The 24,691-nt window shown below is 38.6% G+C and overlaps 1 protein-coding gene across 2 annotated transcripts in view; it reads left to right on the forward strand.

Moving 5' to 3' along the window:
* LOC113612254 (contactin-associated protein-like 3) overlaps positions 1 to 24,691 on the forward strand; it is a 141,185-nt gene that overhangs the window by 71,963 nt on the left and 44,531 nt on the right. For both annotated transcript variants that reach the window (XM_027091982.1, XM_027091983.1), the window contains exons 8-10: positions 4,819 to 4,990; positions 12,236 to 12,342; positions 15,518 to 15,637. In XM_027091982.1, coding sequence (XP_026947783.1) covers positions 4,819 to 4,990; positions 12,236 to 12,342; positions 15,518 to 15,637 — 399 coding nt within the window. The remainder of the gene's footprint in view (positions 1 to 4,818; positions 4,991 to 12,235; positions 12,343 to 15,517; positions 15,638 to 24,691) is intronic.

Below are 24,691 nucleotides of genomic sequence, written 5' to 3' on the forward strand. Positions count from 1 at the left end.
AGGGCTTCCCTGGTGGCGCAGTGGGTGTGAGTCTGCCTGCCGATGCAGGGGGCACGGGTTTGTGCCCCGGTCCGGGAGGATCCCACGTGCTGCAGAGCGGCTGGGCCCGTGAGCCATGGCCGCTGAGCCTGCGCGTCCGGAGCCTGTGCTCTGCAGCGGGAGAGGCCACAACAGTGAGAGGCCCACGTACTGCAAAAAAAAAAAGAAAGAAAAGACAGCCCCTTCAATAAGTGGTGCTGGGAAAACTGGACAGCTACATGTAAAAGAATGAAATTGGAACACTCCCTAACACCATATACAAAGATAAACTCAAAAATGGATTAAAGACCTAAATGTAAGGCCAGACACTATCAAACTCTTAGAGGAAAACATAGGCAGAAGACTCTATGACATAAATCACAGCAAGATCTTTTTTGACCCACCTCCTAGAGAAATGGAAATAAAAACAAAAATAAACAAATGGGACCTAATGAAACTTAACAGCTTTTGCACAGCAAAGGAAAACATAAACAAGACGAAAACACAACCCTCAGAATGGGAGAAAATACTTGCAAATGAATCAACGGACAAAGGATTAATCTCCAAAATATATAAACAGCTCATGCAGCTCAATAGTAAAAAAACAAACAACCCAATCCAAAAATGAGCAGAAGACCTAAATAGACATTTCTCCAAAGAAGACATACAGATGGCCAAGAAGCACATGAAAGGATGCTCAACATCACTAATCGTTAGAGAAATGCAAGTCAAAACTACAATGAGGGGCTTCCCTGGTGGCGCAGTGCTTGAGAGTCCGCTTGCCGATGCAAGGGACACAGGTTTGTGCCCCGGTCTGGGAAGATCCCACATGCTGCGGAGCGGCTGGGCCCGTGAGCCATGGCCACTGAGCCTGTGTGTCCAGAGCCTGTGCTCCGCAATGGGAGAGGCCACAACAGTGAGAGGCCCGCGTGTCACACACACACAAAAAAAAACTACAATGAGGTATCGCCTCACACCAGTCAGAATGGCCATCATCAAAAAATCTAGAAACAATAAATGCTGAAGAGGGTGTGGAGAAAAGGGAACCCTCTTGCACTGTTGGTAGAAATGTAAATTGATATAGCCACTATGGAGAACAGTATGGAGGTTTCTTAAAAAACTAAAAATAGAGCTACCATATGACCCAGCAATCCCACTACTGGGCATATACCCTGAGAAAACCATAATTCAAAAAGAGTCATGTACCACAATGTTCATTGCAGCTCTATTTACAATAGCCAGGACATGGAAGCAACCTAAGTGTCCATCATCGGATGAATGGATAAAGAAGATGTGGCACATATATACAATGGAATATTACTCAGCCATAAAAAGAAACGAAATTGAGTTATTTGTAGTGAGGTGGATGGGCCTAGAGTCTGTCATACAGAGTGAAGTAAGTCAGAAAGAGAAAAACAAACGCCATATGCTAACACATACTTATGGAATCTAAAAAAAAAAAAAATGGTTCTGATGAACCTAGGGGCTGTACCGGAATAAAGACACAGACATAGAGAATGGACTTGAGGGCACAGGGAGTGGGAAAGGGAAGCTGGGACGAAGTGAGAGAGTGGCATGGACATATATACACTACCAAATGTAAAACAGATAGCTAGCGAGAAGCAGCCCCATAGCACAGGGAGATCACCTCGGTGCTTTGTGTCCACCTAGAGGGGTGGGATAGGGAGGGTGGGAGGGAGACGCAAGAGGGAAGAGATATGGGGATATATGTAAATGTATAGCTGATTCACTTTGTTACACAGCAGAAACTAACACACCATTGTAAAGCAATCATACTCCAATAAAAATGTTAAAAAAAAAGATATATCAAGTTTTTCCAGATACATCCAACACTTCAGTAATTTTCTTACAAAGTAAATGTGTGTATTTTCACATAAGACAAGAAAATGGTAAAGGAAGGCTGTAGAGTTAAACAGTTCTTTATGACATAACATTATATTTGAAATGTCAAAATCCCATTGAGGTTAATTTATGAGGTTTCATTGTGCCTTTAATGGTTTCAACCTGATGCAGGCCTTGGCTTGTTTTGAATTCTATTTGTCAGAAATACAAAACATTAAAGCCTCAGTCACTGAAAGAAAAGTAAAGGTAAACTGTGTGTATTTTATGAAAATTCTTAGGTAGAAGGCTAGCATCTATTATGGAGGAACAAGAAGAGGCTCTATCTTCAGTTTTTGCTCTTTGAAAGTACACCAGTGATTTCAAGACAGAAGTACAAAGAGAGATGAATGAAAAACACATAAGTACAATGAGCAAAATCTTTACTTTATAAAATTACTTATTCCATTCGATTTTAAAAATAAGAATCTGATAAAATAACCTCAAACCCCAGGCTGTAAATATTAACATAAGTATTCCTGACTATTTAAATTATTGGAAAATACAAAGCAAAAGATGAATAATTATAACATTGTATCTAAAAGTTAAAACAGTTGTGGAAATGATGTAAATGAAACACAATTTTATAAAGCAAAGCATAAATAAAATAGGTAAATTTCATGTGAAACAAAATTTGCTTGACAATTTTTGGGAATTAAAACAATGTTAATTATTAAAAATGTTGTGCTTCTTTCATATTTGCACATGAAAATGAAGTACTCAGTTCAGTAAATGCTTTTACCTTTTGTCCTATGTAGGGCTGTTGGTTGTGTTCCCTAGGAAGCTGCCTCTGCATGGGAGATTTGCATGTGGGTGTTTGAGTGGGGGTAATTCTTGGGAACAACACCTGGAAGTTTGAAAGAGCAGCTGGGATGGGCAGAGGGACAAGTTGAACTGCAGTGCAGTTGCAACAGAAGTCTCTGAATACGCCAAGGGGGAGTCTGAAGCAGGGATGCCCTTCAGGGAGGTCCCAGTTGAGAAAATGGGTCTCTGCCACTGCACTGCATCATTCCATTGTATTCTTGGGCACTGTTGTCCCTGCGGAGGGGCACAGCCTCATGAGAGTCAGCTCCCTTCAGCCTGGCAGATCCTGGGGAGAACCTCAGTCTTGAATAGGGGGGAATAAGGGAGTCTGGGCTCTGTACAGCAGATTTCCCTAAATTGTTGCCTTTTACAGAAATGTTTCACAATGACAGCATCCTCCTACCCTAACTTTCTTTTTTTTTTTTCTTTATAAGTTGTTTTCTTTAATCCAAAAAGGAGTGGGAAATGGTGGTGGGGGGGGAGTCATTTAATTATTTAATTTTTTGAGGATCACCTAACTCCCTCCACCACTTTTTATTATGAAAAGTTTCAAGCACACAGAAGAGTGGAAAGCAAAGTACAATGAACACCCATACGCATACCACTAAGGTTCAATAATTAACATTTTTCTATATTTGCATTTTCCCCTGAACCATTGAATATAAGCTACATGCATCATGACACTACACTTTGAGATATTTCAACATACATCTCCTGAAATATGGATATTCTCCTACATAGTATCATTTTTGCTCTTAACAAACTTGACAATAGTTTCCTAAAATAATCTAATACCAAATCTCTAATCATCGCAATTGTCCCCAAGATGTTTTTATGGTTGTTTTAAACATTTGAATCAAGATCCAATCAAGCTTCATGCAATGCAAACAGTTATGTCTTTTTAGTTTATTTTAATCTAGAAAAGTCTCCCATTCCACCTCTTCCCTCTGATACTGACTTTGAAAAGCCTGAGCCAGGTGTGTTGTAAAGTGTCCCATATTATGCTCTTTCCCTAACTTTCCCCTTCCTCTCCTACATTGCCAATCTTGCCGTAGGCAAATTTAAGAACCTGTGATTCCTTTAGGGGACAACTAAGTGGAGGGTAGGAGGGCACTCAAAACCCTGCTGGCCCCCCATGTGGAGAAGGTGGTTCTGGACCCCATCTTGCTTTGATTTTGATTTCAAAGCCATGTGCTTGCTCATAATCATAAGAGCATTGTCTCTTGGGAAACCTAGGAGGATAAAACAAAACCACTCTATAAGAATTGTGGTTGGGGAGTTACAGCAAACCAATTAATGGCTGTAGCAGAACTTGTAAAATTTAACTCTTAATTTTGAAATTAATCAAAACTCATTTCTTTTTTTTTATAGAATATTCTGTGTTGCTTATTTTTCTCCATTATTTGCAATGCCATATCATTATGAGATATTGTTAATTTGTCTATGTGTTAATGTTGAAAGATATTTGACTAAAGTGCCTAATTAAAAAAAGAAAAGTAAATATAAATTGCTATTAGATTTCTTAGACCAGTTGTTATCAAAAGTGTTTTAAAATATTGCCTGTGCCTGCACATACATGCACATACAGATGATATTTAAGTTTTTAGATGAATGGAGGGTGTCCAGGTCAAGTCTCAATTTAAAATTATTTTTCAGGCATTTTAAATTTAGCAAGTCCTATTATGCCTGTAACTTTTTTTCTCATTCTACTATCACATGCCCTTAGTTCATCTAGTTTAACATCATGCTAAAAGGAGTGATTTCTTGAGTATGCTTTCAAAAAAGAAATCAAACTGCTTAAATTAAATGTACAGTAATTCTATTTGTCAGATTTCACATCTTCCCTTCCTCTCATCTCTCCATAAGCCTGGCTTTATTTATTATTTTTACACGTGACCAATACCAACAAATTTTGTTCTTGTCAGCTCTCCACCACCCTATCCATGGGCAATGTGACCTTCCCAAATGGTGTAGGAAGTCTAATCTTCAGGTGTCTGCAAACAGGGGGAGGTAGCAATTTTTGCATATGAGAAATACCATACGATATTTTTTCATAACTGTTTATTTTCTCCTGTGTGTGTTTCCATGTTCATTCAGGCTGTCCTGACAACAGCTCTGACCCTGGATGTGCAAGTCCCCTGAATGGATTTCAGGGCTGCCTGAGGCTCATCTCCATTGGTGACAAAGCGGTGGATCCCATCTCCATACAGCAGGGGGCGCTGGGGAGTTACCGTGACCTCCAGATAGACACCTGTGGCCTCACAGACAGGTAGGCAATCTCATGTCAGCATGCCTGTTTTCAACTTTTTGATAGTAGATTAAAAACAAATGAACCGCTGGAAGAGAGCATATTCTTGCCCCTTCTCCATTACTGATATCCATTCCATAGGGAAAAATTATATTTACATTGAAAACAAAAATGACAAACTTTAAATAATTGCTTCTTTCCAAGATATTTTCTTAGAAGACACACTCTCATGAATTTTCCTTGTGTATGCCTCCAAGCTACTTAATTCACACAGAATACTACTGATGCTATTATAATTATTGATTAGTATATACTTTAAAAAATTCGAACATTGCACAAAACAGATTAGAATATTCTAAAGAGATCATTGAGGACCCGGAAATCAAAATTCTATGTGGTCAGCTGCATTCACCTTACACTCCCTATTCTACAGGAAAAATGAAAAGTAACTCTTCCTTTGAGAAAGGTGGAAGCTTTGGGGATTTCTAGTGATGTTTGAAACACAGTAAAGAATAGAGAGAATTCAGTTACCACATACTGAACATGGTACCACTTCACTGAAGAAGACAAGAAAGGCAAAACTTTAAAACAATAGCATATTAAAATTGCTAAGAATTGCAACTTTACTGAAGTTATTTGTTAGTCATGTCTGCCTTTTAAGTAATTTTGGCTAAAAGTGATGGCTTAACCATCACACATTCAAGTTTTTTTCTGTAACTGGTATGTCTGACTTCTCTGCAGTAGGAGTGCATTAAGTTCGTGTTGAGTAAATATACATACTCCAGACATCCTCACACATCCATACATGGGCACCTTTCCAAAGTTCACACTGCACAGAGTCCTTTGTGGAGTAAATATAATCCAAATTTAACACTAATTGAAATTCCCTGTCATGTCCAATTAACTACAAGTTACAGTGCAATTTAGCAGTGTACGAGAAGATCATAAATTCCCAGTATGTAAAATATTGACTCACAAGAACTTGAGTTCTTGTGCAAATGTCCATGGCCATATGTTCACATTCTATTCATTTGTAGAGGAAAAAAAATGATTTAAAGAATTTAGACAAAACTCTCAACCCTAATTTTCAAATTATAAAAATTTTTTTGGCATAGAAAGTGTAACATCATCTGCAAGTTATAACTGCAGCCAGCTCTGGCATCCTGAATCTTGGTATTGGGAGAGGGTTAGAGATGCTCTTTTGGAGGTAGAGTACATCCTCTCACCCATGGGAATGGCTTTTAGTGGGTCAGGAGGGTGGGAAGTCACAGCTCACTGTCAGTAGCCTGGTTGTCACTTCAGTCGGGAAGCTCACAGAAAGTTATTTTAGTGCTTGGAGAACTCCATCACAGCACGTGTATAATCACAGTATTTATCTCACATAAAGGTTGCCCCTTTGTGCATAAAGGTCTTTATTTCAAAACTAAAACAAAAAACCAACGTGTGTGTGTGTGTGTGTGTGTGTGTGTGTGTGTGTGTGTGACCAAAATAGAAAAATTTCCACATCACATTTTTAAAAGATTTTCAGATATCTGTACTAGTCTATGGAGACATCTGTGGTATTAAGTTATCTTCCATAAAATTGAGGCTCATGGCAACTTTGTAAGTGGTTATAAAAATAGCTATTGGCACTTTGGATGGCCTATATAGTCACTACTTGTAATTTTTTATGGTTCAACATCTAAAGACATGTCCTTACTCTCCATTCTTCTTAATACTAAAAATATTCATTTTTTCTCAACCCTTTAGTCCATACCTACTAACTGCATGTCCAATGCACCATGAAATAGATTCACTTAAAAGTGCAGCAAAGCAGACACTCACACCTGGGCTGTCTTCGGGCACTGTGCACTGTACGCAGCCATCCACCCAGCCCACCACTCTGCCTGCCCAGAGCAAGTCCTAATGTGCTCAAGTGAATCTGAGATTTATTATTAAAATGCAGCTAGCTTTCTAACTTCTATCCATTGGGCACAGGAATGAATAATTCATCATACATAGCAGCATTCCTCACACTGCAAATGCTGAAAAGATGTTTGAAATCTTAGGGGTACTTAGGAAACTTTCCTGAGCCATATAAGGACTTGTGCATCACGCTCTGTCTTCCTGAGGCTCGGATGACACTTTATAGGGAAGGCAGTGCAGTCCTTTGGGACAAGGCTGTGGGGAGGGGATAGCAGTGAGGAGGGATCGTGTCTTACACCCTTGGGGTTTTGGACATTAGGATTTCATGTCATGTAACTCAGGCTACATAGCTCTTTTCAGGTTCCTTTTAGGCTCAGGTGTTTGCTGTCTAGAGCACCCCCAGCCATGGATGGTGCTGATGGGGTCACTTTCCTCATTTCCACTGCCTTTGACCCAACATTAATCTTCTAGATGCTAAATGTGACATTGTGCATCATACATCTTGGGGTTCTTTTTAAAAGAAAATAACACATTTAGAAGAAAATTAATTACCACAAACTTTAAGTTCTTATTTATGAAAAAAAAATCTTATCCCAAAACATTTCTAGGTAAACTATGATATTCTTTATCATAAAGCAGTCATTTTCACTGCGTTAAAAAGTATGGAATCTATTCTAGTATGATTTTAGAGTGTTCCAACGTGTCGAAAAGAAGGGCAAGAAGTTACTTTGTTCAAGCGAGGGGTAAAGGGGATGGGCCCTACTCGGATCAAGCCACCCTTTCGGTCCAATGGGATGCTTAGGTAACATGATCTGAAATACCACCACTCCTAATACTCTCTGACTTTGCTATAGACTGTCCTGTTCTTCGACTGTTATAGCAATTTGCTGACTGTCAAGGTATGGATGCCCCATCCTATGCATTCACCTAGTAAACCTCTCCAGAAAGATAAATAAGTCGGGCACCATTTATTCCACATGTGAATCCCAACTGGCCCAAACTGATTTTGAAATTCACAATCTTAAGGTTGACAAACTGTTCTGAAATTTGTCAGAAATTAAAAATAAGCATATCCAGGAAAAATTTCAAAAACTCTACTATATATCATTTTATTTCTTTTTAAAGTAAAAGTGAGTTTGCCTATTTCCAGTTCTTACTGACAGTTGAAATTTTCCCATATTTTTCCAAAGAAAACCAAAATAGTTCTTTGGTTAGATCTACTGGAATTTCAGTGTCTGGGAGTGTAATTTGTGCAGTATTAGAGGACAAAAAAATATCATAAAATAGCCAGATGCTCCCTTTCATCTTTTGTTTTTCCTACTTTCCTTTTAAGGATGTTTGTTTTACCTTTTCTGATTTGCAGATAAGTGGCTGTTGGGGAGCCGACTGGGATGAAACAGGGTTGTATGTTGCGCTCTGGGTATTTCTACATGTTTATACTGTCCTGTCTTCTAAGCAGAGATCCTATCATTGGTGTGAATCTCTCTTTTTCTTAATACACTTTGTGGTAGTTTGTTATGGCAGTAATAGAAAAATAATATAACATTTATATAAAATTATGTATAAATTTATAAATCTATACACACACATATTTTCCTTCTCTAAGGTGAGAATTTCAATACATTTTAGTTTTATATACTTGCCTGTGATAAGTCCCTCACAATGAACATTTTTAATTAATATCCTTTATTTTTTAGAGCAGTTTTAGGTTTGCAGAAAGTATAGAGAGCTCCCCTTTATCTCCTCTCTTCCCAGTCTCCTCTCACACAGTTTCTGTATTATTAACATCTTGCATCAGTGTTGTACATTTATTACGATTGATGAACCAATATTGATACATTCTTATTAACCAAAGTCCATAGTTTACAAGTTCACTCTTTGTGTTAAACAGTTCTATGGGGTTTTACAAATGCATAATGTTATGTCTTCACCATTACAGTATCGTACAGAATAGTTTCACAGCCCTAAAAATCTCCCATGCTTCACCTACTCAATTCCCCTCCCTTCCCCCAACCCCTGGCCTGGAAATCACTGATCTTTTTACTCTCTTCATAGTTTTGCCATTTCCAGGATGTCACATAGTTGGAATCATGCTCTACGTAGCCTTTCACTTTGTAATACGCATTTAAGATTCTTCCATGTCCTTTGTGGCTGGACAGCTTATTTGTTTTTAGTGCTAAATAATATTCTGTACCACTACTTTGTCCATTCACCTACTGAAGGACATCTTGGTTACTTCCAGGTTTTGGCAATTAACAAAGCTGCTGTAAACATTTACGTGCAGATTTTGGTGTGGAAGTAAGTTTTCAACTCATCGGCGTAAATACCAAGGAGTACAATTGCTGGATCATTTAGTAAGAAGATGTTTAGTTTTGTGAGATACTGCCAAACTGTCTTCCATTTTGCATTCCCACCAACAGTCAATGAGAGTTCCTGTTGTTCCTCATCCCTGCCAGTATTTGGTGTTGTCAGTGTTTTGGATGTTTGCTATCCTAATAGGTCTGTAGTGTTATCTCATTGCTTTAATTTGCATTTCTCTACTGACATGTGATGCTGGGAAGCTTTTTATATTTTTATTTGCAATCTTGATACCTTCTTTGGCCAGGTGTCTGTTCAGATCTTTTGCCCCGGGTTTTAATTGGTTATGTCCTTATTGTTGAATTTAAGAGCTCTTCCTATATTTTAGATACGAATCCCTTGTTAGATACGTGTTTTGAAAGTTACCCATTAGTCTATAGCTAATCTTTTCATGCTCTTAATGTTATTCATAGAAAAGAAGTTTTTAATTTTACTGAAGTCAAAATTACCATTTTTTTCTTTTGTGGACTGTATCTGAAAAGTCATTGCCAAACCAAGGTCACCTAGATCTTCTCCTATGTTATATTCTGAGAGTTGAACTGTTTTGCATTTTACATTTTAAAATTCTAAGATCTAGTTTGAGTTCATTTTTGAGAAAGATGTAAAGTCTGTGTTTATATTATTATTTTTTGTGCATGTGGAGACCCAGTTGTTCCAGCAGTTATTTGTTGGAAAGACTGTCCTTTCTCCAGGGAGTTGCCTTTGCTTCTTTGTTAAAGATGAGTTGATTAATTTTGTGTGTCTGTTTCTGGGCTTTCTAGTCTGTGCCATTAATCTATTTGCTCTTTTGCCAGTGCCACACTGTCTTGATTTCTGTAGCTTTGTAAGTCTTGAAGTTGAGTAGTGTTATTAGTTCTTTGACTTTTTTCTTCTTCAATATTTTGTTGGGTCTTTTGCCTTTCCATATAAACTTTAGGATCAGTTTGTTGATATCCACAAAATTACCTGCAGGGATTTTGACTGAGATTCCCTTGAATCTATAGATCAAATTTGGAATAACTGAAATCTTGCCAATTTTGAGTCTTACTATCCATGAACATGGAATATCTCCACTTATTTAGATTTTCTTTTTTATCCTTCATCAGAGTTTTGTAATTTTTCTCATATAGATCTTGTATATGTTTTGTTAGATTTGTCTAAGTATTCTATTTTTTGGATAATGCTAATGTAAGTGTTGTGGTTTTCATTTTAAATTTCAATTGTTCATTGTTCACTTATAAGAAAGAATCCTACAGCTTTGCTATCATCACTTATTAGTTTCAGAAGTTTTTTGTTGATTATTTGAGATTTTCCACATAGTCAGTCATGTCATCTGTGAACAAAGATGGTTTTATTTCTTCTTTCCCAATCTTTGTACCTTTTATTCCTTTTCTTGTCTTATTGCATTAGCTAAGACTTCCAGTATGATGTTTGAATAAGAGTGGTGAGAGCAAATCTTTGCTTTGTTCCCATACTTAGAGGAAAGCATCTAGTTTCTCACCATTAAATATAATGTTGCTGTAGGGTTTTGGAGATTTTGTTTGTTTGTTTGTTTGTTTAATCAAGTTGAGGAAGTTCCTCTCTATTACTAGTTTGCCAAGGTGTTTTGTTTGGTTGGTTTTATTTTTGTTTTATCGTGAATCAGTGTTAGATTTTGTCCAATACTTCTGCATCTATTTATGTGACCAAATGGTTTTTCTTCTTTAGCCTGTTTATGTGATAGATTATATTAATTTTCAAATTATTTATTTCAAATTTTGGAGCAGCCTTGCATACCTGGAATAAATTCTACTCAATTATGTTTTATATATTTTTTATACATTTTTGGATTCAATTTTCTATTATTTTGTTGAGAATAGCACCTCTTTTTGATAATAAAAAAATTAACATTCTTGCAATTAAAAATTTTAATCTTATAAACAAGTATTAAATTTCCAATTTCAAAAAGTGAGATGTAACAATGTCCATGAGATATAAGTGGTTATTTGGTTTACCTGAGTGATTTTGTGGTTTATTCAATTATGTGGGGGAAAAAATAACAATAAATCCCTTAGTCTTAAGTGATCTCTAAATCTAATTCCTAGAGGCATCATCAGTCTGATCTAAAGTAGATGACATTCAGAACCCCTGGCACTGTGATGCTATATGGATAAAGAGTTTCTCCTTTTTCCTGACTTCCTTCCTTCTCTTTAAAATGTTTCCTTATGTACTAAGTCAACATGGTAACATATTACAATGTGGTATACATATATCAGTTAGCTTTGGCTGCACAATAAATTATCTTTAAAACTTACTAGCTGAAAACAACAACAAATTTGTTTATCTCACAGTTCTGTATTTGCTTGCTGGGCTCTCCCATGCATCTGTGGTTGCCTGGGGGATCAGCTGGCAGCTGGTTGACTTATAATCCCCTTACTCACTTGTCCTGTGGTTTGAACCTACAGGGGTGACTAGACAACCTGAACAAGCCCAGGTTTCTTCATGTGGTTGTGCTTTCAGGGTTTAAAACTCAGCAAGAGAGCAAGCCCACTGCCCAAGCACTTTTCTAGCCTCTGCTGTGTTAGTTTGCTAATGCCTCATTGATCCAAGCAGGTCATATGCCCAACCCAGATTCAAGGTGAAGTAAGCTATACTTTTTGATGGAAGTATCTATAGTTCACATTGCAAGGACATGGAAACAGGGATGGGAAATGTGCTGTCTATGGCCATTGCAAGCAATTTATATCCCTGTCATGTATGAAATTAATCTTGCCTTATTTGTGAAAAAGAAAACACATTTTCTGATGTAATGAGATGTGTAGAAAATTTGTCTGTCACAAATACATGACAGTTGGTAGCATCTAGTGGATTTTTTAGTCTATGATTGATATTACATTTGGAAACCTTGATGACAGACCCAACAATTTTTGTTCATGTTGAAATTTTTCTGATCAAGTCACTGTTTTCATTACAACATATGAATATTAAGATACACATTTATCATGACGAAGTGTGGGAAATAGTGCTGTGTCTGTCTTCTTCTAGGTGTTTGCCCAGCTATTGTGAACATGGGGGTGAATGTTCCCAGTCCTGGGACACCTTCTCCTGCAACTGTGCACACACTGGTTACACCGGTGCAACCTGCCATTCCTGTAAGCCTCACACTTCATTCACTCTCCTTTCTGTTCTGATTTCCATGTAGTTCTATTTTTCTTTCCATTATTTTGTGTATATGTGTGCGTGCAACCATGTGCTAGAAAGCAACAACAAAAAATAATTATTTTAGACATTAATTTTTGTCTGGTTTATTTTTAATCAAATTTATTTCCTACTGATGATAAGGCAGCTAACAGAAATACATATATCATAGGATAGAAAAAAATAGTAGGCAAAGGAAAATAAGTATAGGAAAATAAAATATAGTCAAAGTATAAATTAAATCTAGAACTCATGATATTATATCTTGTTCTCTTCCTCGAGCAGAATCCAATTTTAGTTCTCAAGTCCTGTCTGCCTAAGTAAAAAGCATGAGTTACTAGATTCTCAATATTTATAAAATTAAACAAGAAAAGTCTCAGAAGAAGTATAGGATGGGAGCTAACACGGTAGGGCTTCTAGACATCAGTGACAAGCCAGGCAAATGCTTAGGTTCCTTGCAATCTTGATGTTCTCTGATGATGATGGTGGTGGTGATGATGATGATGATGATGATGATGGAACTTACTGGAACTTACCATGTACTTGCACGATTCTAGTTCTCTGCATGTTTCAACTCCTTTAATCCTCAAAACAACTCTAGGAGGTAAATGTATTTTTATCTACATTTTACACTGAGGAACGAGAGAGGCTGTTTACCCAGGGTCACACTCTCCATCTCCTCTTAGTGGTGTTTCTTCTGTCTAGAACACCAGTCTCTTTTCTGAAGAATTATTCCTTCAACTTTAAAGCTAACAAAACTTTATTGACCGTTAATCCATTAGCTTATGACAGAGCCTCTGAAATGCCCTTGGTCTTCTAATTATTGGCTTTTGTATATGTTTTTCTTTTCATTTTTCCCTATTTGTGTGTCACTGCTGATGTTTCTGAATCCCTTCTCTGGTAGCACCCCTCTCTCTGGGTCTTTAGAGAGAGACAGCATGATATGAAAATTCACAGATCTCACCATGTTCAGTCCCTCCTACTGGGAGAATACATTGCACTTTTAAGAACTCTTCCCTGTGAATTATTTAATTTTATTTCCACATATGGGAGAAAAGCAGAGTTTGGACTGGCATAAATTTGTCTTTATGGGAAGTGAATCCCAGTGAGGCAGGCATCAGTGTTGGGATGAGAGCCCTGTGTCCTCAGCCCTGAAGGTTCCACAGAGGAGCTCAAAGCATCTTGGAAGACAAAGGGAGGTGACTTATGCCCTAAACATCCCATAAGTTCAACCAGAGCAATTCCACCTGCAACTCTATTTACTGTACTAGTGCCAGGTGAGAATTTCCCGGAGTAACTCTTCAGTTGAAAAGAGCTGGACATCTGGGAAACTTGAGGCTAAGTGACTTGGCCAAGTCACAGTTAGGAATGGGGTGATCTCTTCCTTAGAGTGTCCTCCATCATACTTAGCAAGGTGTCTTATATGAAGCAGATATCTACTGAATATTAATGAGTAAGAAATATGGCTAAAATGCTATCAGTAACTGTGATCTAAACATCATTCTAAACAACTCTGATTTTAAAACTAACAGATATATATATATGTAGGGTGTTTCATTTGTGCCCCGTGATCTGGTCTAATAACTGAATTGACTTTATTGGGATCATCTAACTGGTAAGCTACATGAAGATGAGATATTGCCAAATCAAAATAGATGATCACGAGACCATTATTTTTGGGTCTAAGTGCACGATTAATACACGTGTGCATTCGTGTTTAAAGCAAACTTTCTCCTAGTCATTCCTCCTCTACTTTTGTTTCCTAGGCAATTCCAGCCCCAACCCAAACACAAACACTGCTATCAATTTTCGTGTATCCCTCTGGACACTTTTCTAGGTGGTCATGAGCATATGTATGTATTTATAGGAGTGTAAACATGAGCAGCCAAAATGCACGCATGGTGGAAAAGCAGTCCATGTTGTCTCTGTGTCCAACAGTGTAGATGGTAGTAGCCGTGCCATTGATTTGGGACAATCTGGTACATTTGACACTTGACCATGTTTAACAAAAGGATGTTTACCTTTGTAAAATCTCTGGGCAAAAAGCATTCCCTTCATGTTCTTTTTCTTTGAGATGAGAGAAAAACAACCCCTCGATCTCTCCCTGGGTTTTTGTTGATTACTTGAAATAGGCAAAGTTAGAAGTGTAGATAATCCGGTCATTGTAGCATGGCATAAAGCCATAGCCTCTTCGGATCACTCCATTTTGTGGATCTTGCCTAACCACCACCTGAGTCTGTCTGTGTGGTTGCCAAATCTGATCGTTAGAGCTGGCTTAACGATCCAGTCCAGCACTCTGCCAGAATCAGTGCTGCACTTCTGTCCCAGCAGCCATTAGCGGCTTTTCAGGTTTTCAAAGGGTTTTTCCTGTCAAGGCAACGAGTGATGCACACTGGAGATGTTACTTGGTTGATCACTCATTTAAATGTCTTCTGAATATTGAGTCCATCATCTGCAGATGCTAATCTCTTGCCTTGTACACAGAGAAACATTTATTGTACATGTAGAAAATTCAGTTATGAATTAAGATAAATTGAAACTATAAAGAGATATTTCATATATATTATATATATATTTCTTTGATTTTCTTGAATTATCATTTGCAAAGCATTTAAGGATGTTTCTTTTTAAAGCAAACTTTAAAAACTGAATGAAGAAGAGTTGCTGATTTGTGAAATTCATCTCATTGAAAAAAATGCATTTCACATGTAAATTGTTTTAAGTAAACAAAGAGTATAATTAGAGTAATTTATAAAATAACATGATTATTTAGATAAAAGCAGATGATTTAGGGAGATTAAGCCAATGCACTTCAGGTGCTTAGATATTATGAAATAAAAAAGAATTAGACAAGAGTAAATCCAGTTATCACAATTTTGAAAAGAATCCTATGTTTCTAGAACATACAGGATTCAGATCCACATGTCCCACAGTGATCCCTCCTAAAATCTTTCACTCTGTGCTTCAGAATCTTCACTCTATCTGATTGAAACAGGGAAACACTCCTCTAAAGAAAATGTCCCTGAGAGCAATGCAGAATGAGTGTCACTGGGGAAAGTATCACTTAATTCACAACATGGAGGGATCCATCCCACTGTAGCTCCTGTCTGAGACCCGTGTTCTTTGCAGCTGTCTACGAGCAGTCATGTGAAGCCCACAGGCACAGAGGAAACTCTTCAGGGCTCTACTATATCGACTCAGATGGAAGTGGCCCGCTGGGACCATCCCTTGTATATTGCAACATGACAGGTATGCTAATAAGCCTTTTTTATGACAGTTAAACTCATGTAAATACTTGCTGTGCATGAAAAACCCAAATGAGGAAAGTAGAGTTTACCTAGTGGCAGTGTTATGTAGATATGCATTTTGATTGTAATTGTAATATGATTGCTCAGACGTATTAAACATAATGTTCTAAAATAGTTAAGAGGTGGTAATTAAACGTTGTGTTCTTTCTTTGTGCAAAATTAACAATAAATCTTTGCTTATTAATCTGAAACAAAAAGGGATAAACTTTATTTCTTAGTCCATGTCAATAAATGCCAAAGACTTAGGAGAATATTCACTTTTCAAATTTATGAAAGCATCCATTTGTATTCTTTTGAATCTGTAATTTCATGAGTTTATCTAGGAGATAATAAATGTTTCTAAAGTATATATACTTCAAGTAATAATATTATTCTTGTGCAACTGTATAAATAATATTTTATTTTCCTTAGAAACCTAATTATATGTTAAAGGACTTGTTTACGACTTATTGTTTATGATGCCTTTAATTCTTTGAAACGTTTTAATTTAACATCTCCGCCTACAGTATAGGACCACAAAGGACAAAAGCATCCACTTTAATGAATGACAACTGCCCTGATGGAGTTGATACAAATTCTTTATACCTCTTCTGTACCTGTATCTATGTGTGTCTGTACCCATAACTTTTCCTCCATGCTCGCATAACATTTTACCAATAAAAAGAGGACAAACCTCCAAGAAAACTTCCTGTTACTCTAGCAGTATAGACCTAACATGTACTTCAACAACCACAGAATTTGACTCTGCAAATTCTGAGCTAATGATCAGAAAAAAAATCAACTATAAATGGTTCTAAGGCAACTATAACTTAGTTATAATTTTGTTCTTCTGTTATTATGGCTACATGTCACCCTGACAGGGTTGCAATTCTCACGAGGAGGGAATTATTTGTGGATAAATTTATGATGATGCTTTCTGAGTAGCTTACAATCCTGGTGTGGTTTTTTACCTACTACCATTTCATACATGAAACGAAATCTGAGCATTTTGGCAGTGGTTAATCATATGATTAGATCTGAATTCAGTCAAATATATCTTCCAGCCCCAAAACTACCCCCAAAGTTGGTACAGAAAATGCAAGAACTTGCAGAGCATTGCACTGGGTGTGAGTATGGCTCTTTTGGGCTTTGGGGTAAACATTTTGTCATAAATACTGACCAAAATGTTGAAGTGTGATGACAGAGTTAAATACATTGGTTTACCTTTACTGAAAAATGTGTGATCAGTGAAATATGTGAGGAAACAGCCCAGGGGATCATTCTAGATATACTGCACTCCAGTGGTTTATAACAGGCCTTCAAGTGATTTCAATTCCTGCTTTGATTTTCTTTCATTACCATGGCTCAAGCAAATGCCGAGGACAAAGAAAGCTAAATAAAGTTGCTAGCATCCCAATAAAACATTTCTCTTTATCAATTAAGTTCTTAATTATCACAGAAGTCTAGGGCATGTTAAAGATTTTCATACATATTGTCTTGGGTTAATTCTATGAGCAGAGTTCCATACACACTGAAAAATGCCAAGATTCTAGAAAGGTAGAAATAATCCCAACTGGCACATTCCAAAATGAGTGACATTTCAATGACTGAAGCTATTTTTTTAATAGTTAACTATTGGCAAGCTGAGGTCACGTTTATAAGGAAAGGTATTTGCTGAGAAGAGGAATAACTGAGAGCTGAGGGCCCGATCTTCTGCAGTTTATGCTTGTAATAAAAGAAAAGTATTTTAGTCATGTTAGTGAACGCGGTCTAGGCTTCCCCATGAAGCTTTAGTTGTGCATATTTATAAAGCCCCTTTGGAACGTGTAACTATCTCAAAGGTGTTTTGTTTTAATGCTAATTTGATACCATAGCTGATGTATTTTGATTCCCTGCAATTGCTGTTACCTTTTCAGAGTGAACCTTGGCCCCTACCACCAGAGAGAAGAGTAGTTATCATCAAAATGCAAAGAGGCAGTAAAAACAGATGCCCAGCTTTTGATTTCAGGTAACTTAGAATAATACCTGATGATATACAAGCAGGTTTTTCTTACATTAGAGATGAGAAAGAACCTCTAAATAAGGGAGGGAAAAGGTGAAATCTGCTGATTAACCCTCCTGGTCAGTTTACACACACGATGGCCTTGAAAACTGTCTGCTGAGGATGTGAATCATATCCTTCCCCGGGTGACCTGAAGAAACGTCCAAGTAAAGGCACAAAACTGAAGAGTTGCAAAAAAACTTCTGACAACATTGAACACATGTGTACTCAGCGCCTGCCCTGAGCCAGGCACGGCTGTGACCACATCAGGGAGTGAATCTGAACACCTCCCTCCCCTGGTGGGGGGTGCTTTCTGGGGTGGGGAGCCAGATCATTGACAGAAGCGAATCAAATACTTGGCATGTTGCAAGGTAGCAGGTGTTGTGAAGAAGCACAAAGCAGGGAACAGGGTCACAGACTGTAGAAGGATGGGTTACAGTTTTCAATAGAGGGATCAAGAAAGGACGCAGTTGGAAAGTGACATCTGTGCCAACCACATCAAAGAAGCAACGCTGAGAAAACCTGAGGTGGAGCCTTCAAGGGGAGGGAGGAGGGAAGTGCCGAAGGCCTGCAGCCATGGGGAGCTGGCATGTTGGACAGACTCAGGTGGAAGGACGAGAAGGTGGCCTTTCCTCAAGTCACGTGGCTGGAAAGGGGCTGGTCCAGGATCCACACCAGCTGTGCAGTTTGGGCCTTTAACCATCGTGGGGCACCAAGAGGAAGCAAGGAGACTAGTGAGGACGTTGCTGTAGTAATCGAGCCAAGATGGTGATGGTGGGTAGCAGGCTGGGAGCAGAGGAATAGGAGGAGAGAAATGTTGAGTTAGAACCGGTGGACTAACCGATGGAGAGAGAGAGAGGCATCAAGCAGGGCTCCTGTATTTGGATCCAAGCCCTGGAAAGAAGGTGCAGGTATTACTCACAGAGACGGAGAATTCTTGGGAAGGACCATGTTTGTAAGGGAAGACCAGGATTCCAGTTGTGAATATGTGAAGTTTGGGTTGCCCATTGGTCATTTAGTTACATAGTGGAGATCTGTTGGTTATAAAACAAGTGTAATGTATCTTCTTAAAGCCTACTGGGTGGTTATAACATCCTTGGCAATACAACCTTTTAAAAATATAATTCGGAGTGTGACTTTACAAATTCATTTAACCTGACCAGAGGACTCCTGTTTGCTTTACTGTCACTAGTGGACACTATCCAGCAGCAGGATAGAGCTTCTCCAGGTCCCTACGTGTTTGTTCCCCAAGGAGAAGCTCTGCTTTCCACAGCCAGATTCTGCAGGGTAGCATCCCAGGAGAGGCTGTATTATTATTAAGCTTCTCTAGAGATGCTTATGTGCACATGGGTTTAGAAAGCACTGTCGTTTAGCTGAGGATCTTTGATTTTAGCAGGCACAGGATACTCTATCATCCAAAAAATTAAAATGGAAAGGGAACACAGGGCATCACAGAATGGAGAAATAAAACCAATGCAGATGTAAAATTTTGGTGCCGCTACTCATTTCACGGTCCAAGCAATTATCCTGTTGTTCCTGTTTATATAGGTTGCTGTGGGTGAGGTTTAATGATCCATCACTGAATCCCTGTGGCTCTGATGCATCCACAAATGCAACAGGAATGGTTCACATGTATTAAGATAAAGTATGAGACATTAATTCTCTAAATTATCTTCTAAACTCTCTAACGTAATCTTGGAAAGTTTTAAGAGCTGTAAGGTGTGTATGTGTGTGTATGTGTTTGTGTAGGGATTCATGAAAATTATTGCTAATAATTTAATGATTTATATTGATGTGTAAATGTCTGTTATTAAAGCATACTTAATAACTATATATCTTCATATTACATTGCAAATGAACAAACATTACATAGAGATTATTGTATCACAATGCCTTTTGGGTAATTAAAGGTTTTTAGAGAAGTTTATAGTTGCCTAGCTCTTATGTAAAACTCCTGAAATTAGTATATTCTTGTTCTATGTGAAAAGATCAATGTCATAAGGGTTCCATAATTATGACTGAGATGGAACATCAAATGGATCATGAGACACACATACATACCCAAGATGGAGAGCAGGAGTTAACTGCTTCAGTGAAGATTTCCAAATACTATTAAATACCAAGGATTTTTATTAAACTCAACACCGTAAGGAAAGCAATGTGCTGAAGACAGAGAAACACACAGGCCAGTCCAAAGACCAGTGACTACCTCCAGCAGCTACACAACAAAATATTTAATGAAAATTTTTTTAAATCCAGATTTTTCCTGGGGAAAATACAAGGAATGAACCAAAGTTACAGCTAAATGGTCCTTACTGCCCAAGGGTCATATGAGGTGCCCCCTGACAAACCTGCTTATTGATAGAGGAAGATCTTAGGGTCCTGATTCTGTTCTTCCAACCTGGAAATATGTCCACTATGAAAAATTTGCCTTCTCCACGATGCTGCAATGCCTGTGGACAATTAAACACTCTCTAATTATTAAAAAACAATTACTAACACTTGGAAAAAGATACAAAAAACAGAATTCTAAACCAATGGTTAAAATTATACCCTTGGAATAAAGACACAGATGTAGAGCATGGACTTGAGGACACAGGGAGGGGGAAGGGGAAGCTGGGACGAAGTGAGAAAGTGGCATGGACATATATACACTACCAAATGTAAAATAGATAGCTAGTGGGAAGCAGCTGCATAGCACAGGGAGATCAGCTCGGTGCCTTGTGACCACCTAGAGGGGTGGGATAGGGTGGGTGGGAGGGAGACGCAAGAGGGAAGAGATATGGGGATATATGTATATGTATTCCTGATTCACTTTGTTATACAGCAGAAACTAACACACCATTGTAAAACAATTATACTCCAATGAAGACGTTAAATAAATAAATAAATAAACTTAAACTTGCCTAAAAAAAAAAAATCAGATTTCAGAATGAAAAAAAAATTATATCCTTGGTAATAGCCTTTAAAAATGTAGTACTAGGACACACTCTGCATGTATTTTTTAGTACCTTTAGTACAGAGACAACCAAAACAAGACAAAATAGTAAGCTATTTTGAATGGACTGCCTGTGCAATTTGTTGACAGACCTATTCCCTTTCTAAACAGAAGAAACAAAACATAACTTCTTTGATGACAAGATGAGGAAGGCCAATGGCTCTACTCACTGAGAGAGAGAGAACTGTTTGTGCCCACCCTAAACCCAGGGTAGCTGTTGGCTATTTTCATAGTTGTGAGGTTCAGAAACTGCTTCTCAGACCTTGCATTGTGAGAATGATTGTCACAGAAAGAAGATAGGTTGCAGGCAGAGCAGTGATTCAACTTCCAGTCCATAAAAATCACCTGGAGGCTTGATGAACAAGCTGAGGACTGGGTCTATGGCATCCCTGCCCATTGCACCTTCAGATCTTGATTTATTGACTCAACAAGTTAATAATCCAGAACTTTTTACTCATTATTATTGCTGAGTCACTTGCCTTTATGCAAACCAAGCAATTGTGTTTCTTTTCTTTTTTTTTTATTGAGGCATAGTTGATTTACAATGTTGTGTTAGGTTGAGATGTACAGCAAAGTGATTTAGTAATACATACATATATATTTTTTCAGATTTTTTTTCCCTTATGGGTTATTACAAAATAGTGAGTATAGTTCCCTGTGCTATATAGTAGGTCCTTGTTGGTTATCTATTTTATATATAGTAGAGCGTAAATGTTGAGTCTAAAAAAAATGATACAAATGAACTTATGTACAAAACAGAAATAGACCCACAGACATAGGAAACAAACTTATGGTTACCAAAGGGGAAGTCAGGAGTTTGGGGTTAAAATATACACAATTGTGTTTCTTAAACATCCTTTTCCCTGTGTCAAAAATTGTGTCAGGGGCTTCCCTGGTGGCACAGTGGTTGAGAGTCTGCCTGCCGATGCAGGGGACACGGGTTCATGTCCCGGTCCGGGAAGATCCCACGTGCCGCGGAGCGGCTGGGCCCATGAGCCATGGCCGCTGAGCCTGCGCATCCGGAGCCTGTGCTCCGCAACGGGAGAGGCCACAACAGTGAGAGCCCCGCGTACCACAAAAAAAAAAAAAAAAAAAAATTGTCACGCCTCCAGCACTGTGGTTTAGCAAAGGGCGGGCAGCCCAACTGCTTTACACATAACTCATGTCATTTTTTTAAAAGCCCTTTATAGAATGGGTATTGATTCATACACCATGAACCTGCATCTCTTTTATCCTGGCTTTTGCCTAGAAAGAACCCTTCCTGCCTCCACTGCGGGTACATTTTCTGGCTGGCGTCCTGCAGCTTGTAAAGGTAGTTCCTAAAACAGGCAGCCTAGTGTGGTTGGCAATGCAGAATTTCTAGAGCAGGTCCTGTCACTGTGCCCAAAGGGAAAAAAGACAAAAGCTTCAGGAAAGTTTATTTTCCTGCTTTTCTGTCAGCCACACAGTCTGCCCTGGCCTTACGGGTGGACAAAGTGAATGGTCTTGATGAACAATAAACATAGATGTTCAGAGAGCAGTTAGGCCAGCAGCATGCTTGGTTCATTGCCTTAGCATTCAAAGGTGGCTAGACAATAGCATTCAGTCTTTAGATGCTGCCTGGTCCACTTTCCCCATTTACCATACATGGAATTGGAGGCTCAGAGGATTTTTTTGACTTTTCCAAGACCATAGATTGTAACCCATATCTCTCATTGACCATGACCCTGTACTCTGTCCATATCTAATTTTATAATTGCATATATAATGTACTCTCTGAGGAAATTACTTTGCGCTTGTGCTGTGTGGTAGGCTGATAAACAAGGGAAAGCACTAATAATATCTCCCAGTAACTGAGCTCTTGGGAGGTTTTAGGCACAGGGCCAAGCACACGTACATGTTGCCTCAAGACAATGTACGTGGTGTTGAGTAAGTGTCAGTTCATGTTAAATAGCAGATGTCTACCCTTATGAATGAGCAGACACACAAGATTGTATTAAGTGTGACCTAGTAAGTGAAAATATCACCCTCTGAAATCCTAGGGAAGAAGGCTGTGAAGTAGCTGCATTCCCTTGAGGATATCCAGTTGTATCTTATAGCATTTTCTTGTGTTCAGAATATTAAAAGAAATCATGAAAAGCCTCAAGGCCCCAGATCTGTGGCAGCCCTTATGAGGGTCTTCATACAAATATTGATCAAGAGGGACCCACAGGTGTGGGGCTGGCCTGAGTGCCACCTCTGGGCCCTCCCAGGGCCTGGAGACTGTCTGCTTAGAGCTGTCATCTCTCCCCTTCAATAAAACACACACACCAGTCATCCTTGGCTTTGACAAACAGATGACATGGCAGGGCCCAGGGCCTCTGAGATCTAGGGCAGGGCCAGGTGAGAGCTGACCGTTGCCTTCCTCAGGGCACCCACTGGACATTCAGAGCAACACAGTTGGTCATTACCAGCACTATGGGCACATAAATGCCCAGGATCTAGTTCTGTTTTCTTCTGGAGGTTTTTCATTGGAAATATAGTAGAGGGCTCAGATGGGTAAGGCACTCTGGGAAGGTTACAGACCTCAGCACTCTTTGAGAAGTTTACCTACTCAGAAAGCTCAGCGACTCACGCTGGGTTGCTTAGAAATGTGTGGCAAAGTTACATAGTTTTGTGAAGTTGGGCAAGTGAGTTTTTCTAGACTTCCATTTCTCTTATCTGTGTGACCAGAGGGTTGGGCTGGATAAAAGGTTATAACAGTGTTTCTCTCTGGATAGTAACACAGGGGGAGAACTTCTGAGAAGGCTGTTGTGGGTCTCTATTGTAGAATTCAGATTATTTTTGTGGATCCAGGAATGGCTGCTAGTGTTTACATCAGTCTGTCCTTATTTATCATCCTGAGTGCATCTTCTTGACCAGCTTTACATGGAGATAGATGTGACACGTTAAATCATTTGGCATATTGCCTTCCCAGTCTTCTCAGAATGTGTACCCTCTTCCCATCAGAAGAAACAGAGGCAGCTGGCTTCATTTCCAAAGAGGTGGTGTTTGGACACAAATTGGACTTCATTTCAGGCCTCTGTGGGAGAAGGGATTTTTGCCTTTACTTTCCTCGAGGTCAATTTCCAGATCATGAGCGATGGTCCCACAAAATATAAAGGCATCCTATTTTTCGTGAAGTCTTTTTTTCTCAGGGAGATTGAAATAAGCATAGCAGATATGCTTTTAATGTGTGTTTACCTGAATCTGTAGAATAAAGATCTGGTTCTTTTTCCATCCAACCACTTGTTTTGCTATGAAAGACTCCTTGTATAGTTCAGAGGTCTATTATAAAGTGTAGGAAGTGTTGCCAATTGCAAAGTGGATCTAAGTTGGCAAAACAAACAGAAGGAGGAGGATGTCATATGATATGGTAAGTCAATGTCATTATTTATATCCTGCTTACCAAACCAAACCAGCAAGTTAACTTGGCTGCAGGTTCATTTGTCCGAGCAAACGGTCAACCAGGTGCCACCAATGGCCACCCTGCTCCTGTGCAGAGGAGAGGCTCCAGTGAGTTGGATGAACATGTTCTGATAGGGTCTAATTCAACGATAGTTCAAAATTCCTGTTTAAATTTGACCACTATTAAAATTAATTACCTCAGATCCAAAATTATGCTTCAGACTACCGTGAGTAACAGCTAAGTATTTTTCCATCATGCTGGTCACTTAAATTCCTTAGTCTGTCTCCTCGTGCTTGAAGGCTAAGATTATGTGTCATGTCAAAGGTTCCTTTCTACTCATAGTTTTGAAATAATATGTTGTGGAATATTAGGGAAACATAATGTGTCTTTGTTGGGGTCTTTTAAATAATATTTCTAGAAAGGGCAACCACTTAAAGTATTTTTTCAGAAGGGCAGTTTTGAGGTTCTTTTCAACCTTTCCCTTCTCTCCACTTCAAAAGATTTCTATTATTACACCTTAACCATGCAAGACCATAAATTTATCATACTGACCACTAGCCTGTATGAACTA

Source organism: Aethalodelphis obliquidens, unplaced genomic scaffold, assembly GCF_003676395.1.
Source record: "Aethalodelphis obliquidens isolate GAN/ISIS:26980383/991018 unplaced genomic scaffold, ASM367639v1 scaffold74, whole genome shotgun sequence".
Lineage (NCBI taxonomy): Eukaryota > Metazoa > Chordata > Mammalia > Artiodactyla > Delphinidae > Aethalodelphis > Aethalodelphis obliquidens.